The sequence below is a fragment of the Bison bison genome, unplaced genomic scaffold, assembly GCF_000754665.1.
Source record: "Bison bison bison isolate TAMUID 2011002044 unplaced genomic scaffold, Bison_UMD1.0 scf7180017864519, whole genome shotgun sequence".
Classification (NCBI taxonomy): Eukaryota; Metazoa; Chordata; class Mammalia; order Artiodactyla; family Bovidae; genus Bison; species Bison bison.
In genome coordinates, this window is record NW_011495072.1 from 20,418,469 (window position 1) to 20,427,312 (window position 8,844).

General features: G+C 40.7%; 1 protein-coding gene across 1 annotated transcript in view; it reads left to right on the plus strand.

The window, feature by feature from the left end:
• Positions 1–1,569: 1,569 nt before the first annotated feature.
• Positions 1,570–8,844, plus strand: part of DBT (dihydrolipoamide branched chain transacylase E2) — a 39,943-nt gene continuing 32,668 nt past the window's right edge. Inside the window, exons 1-2 of the mRNA XM_010830984.1 lie at positions 1,570–1,658; positions 8,537–8,660. Of these exons, the coding sequence (XP_010829286.1) occupies positions 1,608–1,658; positions 8,537–8,660 (175 nt within the window). The 5' untranslated portion in view covers positions 1,570–1,607. The remainder of the gene's footprint in view (positions 1,659–8,536; positions 8,661–8,844) is intronic.

Sequence of the window (8,844 nt, forward strand, 5' to 3'; positions counted from 1 at the left end):
GATGGCATCACCAACTCAATGGACATGAGTTTGAGTAAGCTCCGAGAGTTGGTGATGGACAGGGAAGCCTGGCATGCTGCAGTCCATGGGGTTGCAAAGAGCTGGACACGAGTGAGCGACTGAACTGAACTGAAAAATAAAGTCTCTCACTATTTCCATTGTTTCCCTGTCTATTTGCCATGAAGTGATGGGACCAGATGCCATGATCTTAGTTTTCTGAATATTGAGTTTTAAGCCAACTTTTTCACTTTCCTCTTTCACTTTCATCAAGAGGCTCTTTAGTTTTATTAGGGGAAATGCTAAAACAAAAAATCAAAGTTCTTTGACTATCCCAGATTTTCTAATAAAGGTAATTATTTAGATTTATTGCTTACAGTTGTGTGTGTGTAAGAACTATACTGAAAGGCACATAAGGCAAAATTGAAAGTGTGAGTTCGAGTAGTATAGACAGTGAATTTGTGAAATACCTGAGATTTTGTTTTAGAGCCACTAATCTTCAGTGTTGAGATTTATGATTTTCTCTTTGTTGTGGGTTTTTCTCTGTAGTGCTGTAAACTTCTGTACAGATTTTCTTTCCCATGTAAGAGGGAAAAAAGACAAATATCATCCTGGACATTTCTAGAAACTGATTTCTTAGTTGCTGTGAAGAGGATTGACCATTAAAGCTCTGATCTTGTCCTTACTGTTTCCGCTGAGCTCAATTTGACATTTCTACCAGAGGCAAATAATTCAAGGTAGTATGCCTGTGACATATATTGCATATGCTGGGCAGCTATATCTGACAAATTCCCTAAGAAGGAAAGATAATGTTGATGACGTTTGTCTTCGATATAATAATCTTGTTCATTTTCCATTAAAAAAAAAAGCCACTTTTGGTAACCAAGCTCACAATGCCAGTAAGAAAAATGCCAGTTATTAGGAAGTATTCTAGTATAGACTTGATTCAACTAGCTCCCCCGGTAGCTCAGTCGGTAAAGAGCCTGCCTGCAGTGCAGGAGACCTGTGTTCTATTCTGGGTCGGGAAGATCCCCTGGAAAAGGAAATGGCAAACCACTCCAGTGTCCTTGCCTGGAAAATCCCATAGATAGAGGAGCCTGGTGGGCTGCAGTCCACGGGATCGCAAAGAGTCGGGCACGACTGAGCGACTAACACTTGCTTCTACAGAGTCTTTCATGTATAGAAATGTCCCGTTTTCTATAATCAAGCGATTACAATACGAGTTGAAGGTAGGTTTGTTTGTTTCCTACTTAACTCTTCCGATCTTAGTTCAACCAAAATTTCTCCAGGTAGTGCCCTTCCTTTATGTTTCCTTAACACACTCTATCTCCCCCATTACTTGGGCTGAAAAGATGATCGTTGTTGGCGCATAAGTACTTGCACAGCAGTGACCCACCCAACTTTGTCCCTGAAATTAAATTTGGGACGGCCCACTCCCCACTTCGCTCCCCTCCCCCTCAGCAGTGCCCTCCACCCGCCCCTGGGGGTTTTCTCAGCCCCGCCCCGCTCCCTGGTTGGCTGTCAGGTGGGGGCGCGCCTCCCCGCCCCCAGTCTGTCCGCGGCTGAGGCAACTCCTCCAACCTCAGAGCAGTTGTCATTTCCGGAGTAAGATGGCTGCAGCGCTTGTGCTGAGGACCTGGAGCCGGGCTGCGGGGCAGCTGGTAAGTAGGTTGGGCCCATCTGGGGTCGGGACGGAGTGGTTTATTTGGAGTTGCCTGGGAGAGATGATTTGGTTTTTCCTCCGAGTGCCTCGCGTACAGGGCTCGCGTGATGGAGAGGTGGAGGGATGTATGCAAAACCAAGGGCAGCGACGATGGCGAACCAACCTGTCTGGAAACCCAGTCTCTCGATCTATACCAAGGCGCCCATCTATCGTGACTCGTTCTCCTTCCCGCTTCATTTGCACCCCAAAGCCCAGCTGGTCTTTGCCCAATAGCTTTTCGTTGAGCACCATCTGGGTACCGGGCATTGTGTTTGGCACTGGGGATACTGAAATATACTATATTCATCAAACATTTATTGAGCACCACTTTGTTTCAGAACTGATAATACGACCCCTCTCCTCGAGGAATTTACAATCTAGAGGAAGAGACTGGGCAAGAAAACCGTAACACCATAGGCCCTTGCCTCCGAGCATCTAGGAGGCTCGTTTCCTTCTTTGGACTTAGACTTGTCTCCCATGTTTGCACCAGTATCTTTCCAACCTTTTAAATCACCAGAGCTACGACCCACCAACATTTCCCCTTCATTTCTCCCCTTTCATACAGCCTTTTAGCACCAAACAGTTAACATCCCAGTGATCGTAGTGTTTCATCTATTTGCATAGAGTTTTTTTTTTTTTTTTTTCTTCCTGGGTCCGCTGTTCCGGATTTTCCTACAGCGTTTGATCCCTGATCTTACAAAAACCTTTCAAAAGCTTGCTCTATACCAGGTACCAGGAATTGGGGATGGAAATATGTATAAGAAAGACACTGATCTCTGCCCTCTCAGAGTTTAATTACATCTTTGTGGTGGGGCATAGCGGGGAGAGAGAGAGAGACATTAGACAAACAATTACAGCACTGCGTGAAAAGATGGCGCAAGTACATTTAACTACAGGAACACATAGAAGGGGTCTTGGGGGGTCACAAGTTTCCCAATGGATCGTATGTAATTTGAGATTTGTGACAACTAATTAGGAGATAAGGCTTCCCAGGTGGCGCCGTGTTTAAAAAAAAAATCCTCCTGCCAATGCAGGAGACTTTAAGTGTTCCATCCCTGGATGGTGAAGATACCCTGGAGGAGGAAATGGCAACCCACTCCAGTACTCTTGCCTGGAGAGTCCCATGGACAGAGGAGCCTGGTGGGCTCTAGTCCATGTCGTTGCAAAGGGCTGGATGTGACTGAGCACAGACACAAAAAGGAGGTAACCAGAAGAAATAAGTTCTCCGCAGCACCTCACTAGATATTCTTTTGAAAGTTCTTCATCCTTGGCTTCTGTGACACCAGCTTCCCAGTATTCTTCCTACATCTCTGAACACTTCATCCCAATCTTCTCCACTTTCCCTGATCAACTTTTAATCACTGGTGTTTCTCAGGATTGTGACTTTGGCCATCTGTGTACTTCTTGCAGTTCCTGGGTTACCTCATCCACTTTGAATTTTAGTTGCCATTTATATGCTGATGATCCCCCAGTCTTCCAGCCAGCTCTATTGCAGACCCATATATCTTACTGCCCTGAAAATCTCCAAATGTCATGTATATTAGGTATTTTTCAGCTGTAGGTAATAAACCCAACCAGTAAATGGGAAATTATCTGTGTATACAAAGCAGATGAAAGTTAGATGGCAGCTGGGATTGATTAAGTGGCTCATCATTATCAGGGCTCTACAACTTTGTATTCAGGGCAGGAAGGAGGAAGAGGAGGTACCAGCCAGACTCACTGATAGTGATGTAACTTGGCCACTACTAGCCCAAGAGAGTTTGGAAGGGCTAGCCTTTAGCTGTTTCACAGTGATTCCTATAATGCCTCCAAGATACATCAGACTCTAGGCTCTAGAACTAAACCCTCAAACCTGTTTCTTGTAGCCTAGAAGTCTCTCAAAAATCTAGTCATTGTTCTACACCTTGTCGCCAGCTGCAGATATCCTGGACCTTCCTCAATTGGACTTTCTGCCTCTAATGTTGTACTTTTCCAACCTATTCTCCAGAGCATGGCCAGAGTCATTTTATAAAGTAGGACATAAATTTAAGAGTGTCATTTCCTTGCTTAAAACTGCTCTCAGCAAAATATTCAGAATTCAAATGACTATGAAGCTATTTATGATCTGAATCTTTCCAATCTCTTCAGGCTTCGTTCCCTACTGCTGCTGCTGCTGCTAAGTCACTTCAGTTGTGTCCAACTCTGTGTGACCCCATAGACGGCAGCCACCAGGCTCCCCAATCCCTGGGATTCTCCAGGCAAGAACACTGGAGTGGGTTGCCATTTCCTTCTCCAATGCAGGAAAGTGAAGTCGATCAGTCGTATCCGACCCTCAGCGACCCCATGGACTGCAGCCTACCAGGCTCCTCTATCCATGGGATTTTCCAGGCACCTAAAACCCAGTCTTGAAACGTCACCCTTAGCTCACTCTAAGCTATGCTAGAAGAATATTGAACAATTTCAGTTGATTAAGCACATTGTTCTCCCTTCTTCTCTATCCTCCAGACCTTTGCACATATATTTCCTCTTTTCCAAAGACTCTTGCCTTACTTCCCTATAGCCTTATCTGCAACACATTTTACCCCTTGGCTGACTCCTACTCATCCCTTAGGTCTTGCTTCACTTTCTCCAGGTAAGTTTTCTCCTTTGTGTTTTCTTAACACTACTTCTCCCCTTCTCCCATTATGACACTATTGTAATTACCGGTAGTCCTGTTTTTATCTTTCATAGTATGGGCTACACATTCCATAAAAGAAGGAATCACAGCAATTTTGTTCTCTGATCCTAAGTGCTTGGCACATAGTAGGTACTCAGTGAACCTTTGTTGAACTGCTTAGTAAAAAAGTCTGTTTTTTTCCATGTGTTATTAAAAAAATCATAAACAGCAAGAGATCTTACCACCTAAATTATTAAGAAAGCCTTATTATATTATGTTTATACTTTCCTATGGCATCATGCATTTGACTCTTGATTACTTACCCTATCATCCTGAATTTATCTATTTTGTCTGTCTTCCTGCAGTAATTTGAATTCAGAGACTATTCTATTTCTTATTTAGCTTTGAATTCATGAGTGCAGAATAATCCTGTCTTTATAGTGTGCTCAACGACTGCCTAATGAATTATTACTAATTTATTTCCTTATTATGAGAGTCTGTTAAATCCTCTTTTCATTACTTTTTATTTTTTGCTGTGTTGTTTGTATAAAAAAAGTCTTTCCCTACTTGAAAAATTTTTTTTCTCCTTCTCCCTTCCTTTTTATCCTTTTAGTCAGCAGCTTCACTACTGTGTTTTAGCCTTCTCTTAATAGACATCCAATTGCTAGTAATCATTTTGCATTTATGTTGCTTTCTTTCTTTTTCCAGTCATTATCTCAGCAAAGAGCCTGTGATTTCATGACTCAAATACAATAATAGTTTCTTAACTTTGTCCTTTCTCTTCAGGCATTGTTGTTAGTATTGTTTAGTCACTAAGACTCTTTTACGACCCCATGGACTGTAGCTCAGGCTCCTGTGTCCATGGGATTTCCCAGACAAGAATACTGGAGTGGGTTGCCATTTCCTTCTCCAGAGGATCTTTCCAGCGCAGGGATCAAACCCACATTTCCTGCACTGGCAGGTGGATTCTGTACCACTGAGCCAACAGAGAAGCCCCTCCAGGCTTTACTGTTATAATCTAATAAACACATATACACATACATACTCACAATAACCCATAATGTGTGAGTTCAAACTCCTCGATCTCACATTTCCCGTCATCAACAATTTGGTCCTTGAGCTCCTTCCATTGCTGCCTTTGATAAATTTGATCAAGCCATATCATACAACTCAGCATTAAAAAAATGGGCAAAATTGAATAGACATATTTCCAAAGAAGAAATGCAGATGGTCAACAGGCACATGAAAAGATGCTCAATATTGCTATCATCAGGGAAATGCAAAGTAAAACCACATTGGGATATCATATCACCTCACACCTGTCAAAATGGCTATCATCAAAAAGAACCCAAAAAACAAATGTTGGCAAGGATGTGGAGAAAAGGGAGCCCTCATACACTGTTGGTGCAAATGTAAATTGGTGCAGCCACTGTGGAAAACAGTAGGGAGGTTTGTCAAAAAACTAAAAATAAAACTACCGTGTTACCCAGCAGTGCCACTCCTGGGTACATATCTGAAAAAACAAAACAGTAATTTGAAAAGGTACATATACTGTAATGTTCATAGCAACATTGTTTATAATTTCTAAGATATGGAAGCAACCTAAGTGTCTGTCCCCAGATGAATGGTTCAAGAAGACATGAGATACTACTCAGCTATAGAAAAGAATGAAAATTTTGCCATTTGCAACAACATGAATGGACTTGAAAAGCATTATGCTAAGTGAAATAAGTCAGAGAGAAAAAGGTACTATATGATATTGCTTATGTGTAGATTTTATGTATATTTTTTGGGCTCCAAAATCACTGCAGATGGTGATTGCAGCCATGAAATTAAAAGACGCTTACTCTTTGGAAGGAAAGTTATAACCAACCTAGACAGCATATTAAAAAGCAGAGACATTCTTTTGTCAACAAAGGTCTGTCTAGTCAAGGCTATGGTTTTTCCAGTGGTCATGTATGGATGTGAGAGTTGGACTGTGAAGAAAGCTGAGTGCCAAAGAATTGATGCTTTTGAACTGTGGTGTTGGAGAAGACTCTTGAGAGTCCCTTGGAGGAGATCCAACCAGTCCATTCTAAAGGAGATTGCTCTTGGGTGTTCTTTGGAAGGAATGATGCTGAAGCTGAAACTCCAGTACTTTGGCCACCTCATGTGAAGAGTTGACTCATTGGAAAAGACTCTGATGCTGGGAGGGATTGAGGACAGGAGGAGAAGGGGACGACAGAGGATGAGATGGCTGGATGGCATCACCGACTCAATGGACATGAGTTTGAGTGAACTCTGGGAGTTGGTGATGGACAGGGAGGCCTGGCGTGCTGCAATTGATGGGGTCACAAAGAGTCGGACACGACTGAGCTACTGAACTGAACTGAACTGATGTGTAGAATCTAAAAAATACAATAAACTAGTAAATAGGACAAAAAAAGAAGCAGACTTGAAGATATAGAGAACAAGCTAGTGGTTTCCAGTGGAAGGGAGGGCAGTGTAGGGTAGGAGTATGGAAGATATAAGATGGGTTCAAGGATGTATTGTACAAAATGGGGAATATAGTCAAAACTTTGTAATAATTTTAAACCGTAATATTTTTAAATTGTATAAAAGTTTTAAAAAGTGTGATGTAGTTAATCAGGGATTTCCTGGGCAAAAATACTGGAATATTTTTGAATAGTGTGTTGCCATAACATTTCATATCATTGAAATGTTAACTTTCAAAAAAAATTGTACCTTTTACACACTTAGATCATATATGTATGATTTATCAAATGAAATACATTCAGCCCTACTTTAATTTTTTTTTCTGTAACATTGTATTATACTAAAATTTTATATAAAATAGTTAAATTTAATCTATGAATTACTGTAAGAAAACATTTGGGTACAATACTACATGTGTTTTTCAGTGTATTTAAATGCTAGCAGTCACTTTTAACTTTTTTATTTTATGTTGGAGTATAGTTGATTAACAATGTTGTGTTAATTTCAGGTGTACAGCAAAGTGAATCAATTATATATTTTTCAAATTCTTTTCCCATTTAGGTTGTTACATTAATATTGAGCAGAGTTTTTTGTGCTATACCGTAGGTCCTTGTTGGTTATTAATTTTAAATTTAGCAGTGTCTACCTGTCAATCCCAGACCCCATCTGTCCCTACCCCACACTGACCCCTCCCCTTGTTAACCATAAGTTCATTTTCTAAGTCTGGAAATCTGTTTCTGTCCTGTAAATAGGTACATTTGTATCTTTTTTTTGTTTAGATTCTGCAGATAAGTGGTATCGTACAATATTTGTCTTTCTCTGCCTGACGGACTTCACTCATTATGAAAGCCTGTAGGTCCACCCATGTTGCTGCAAATGGCATTATTTCATTCTTTTTAATGGCTGAGTAGTATTCCATTACATATGTGTACCACATCTTTATCCATTGATCTGTTGACAGACATTTAGGTTGCTTCCGTGTCTTGGCTGTTGTAAATAGTAGCAGTCACTTTTTATTTCAGGAAGTCTTTAATGACTCAAATATACTTACACTGATGTGTTTATATAGAATACACTTAAAATTTTTTTACTTTCATAGGGATTTTTAGTCAAGGATAATAAGCATATGGGCAAATCAGACTCTACTGTTGCTGCTGCTGCTGCTGCTGCTAAGTCGCTTCAGTCGTGTCCGACTCTCTGCGACCCCATAGATGGCAGCCCACCAGGCTCCCCTGTCCCTGGGATTCTCCAGGCAAGAACACTGGAGTGGGTTGCCATTTCCTTCTCCAATGCATGAAAGTGAAAAGTGAAAGTGAAGTCGCTCAGTCGTGTCTGACTCTTAGCGACCCCATGGACTGCAGCCTACCAGGCTCCTCTATCCATGGGGTTTTCCAGGCAAGAGTACTGGAGTGGGTTGCCATTGCCTTCTCGGAAATCAGACTCTAAGGATATAATTTTACTAAACAAATGAGCAACAATATATTCTGTATGCTAGGGTTTGAATTCCTGTGGTTTCTTGACCAGAAATACTTCTAAACTCATCACTGATGCCAAGTATTCTGATTTCAGCCTAGATTATTTCATATTGTTTGCATTGTGATAATGATTGTTCTACTTTTAGAATAAACTTGAAATTCAGTTTATATTTAGAGACAAGCCATTAAGATAATTTATAAAAGCTCTTTTTTTTTTTTATAGTTCTTAATTTTTTGTTTTCTCATCTCTAGATTTGTGTCCGCTACTTTCAAACATGTGGTAATGTTCATGTTTTGAAGCCAAAATATGTGTGTTTCTTTGGTTATCCTCCATTCAAGTACAGTCATCCACATCAGTGGCTAAAAACAACTGCTGGTAAGTATGATCTCAAAATAGCCTATACAAAATAATGTTTTGTATATTTATTCAGTAATTGAAGACTTACCACAGTAAAAGAGTTGACCTTTTAGTTTTAGTCTGGCCCTCCTTGCTCTCCACACATCTATCCAATTCTCATTTTCTTTTTTTTTTTTTTTTTTTTTCCCCCCCCCCCCCCCTT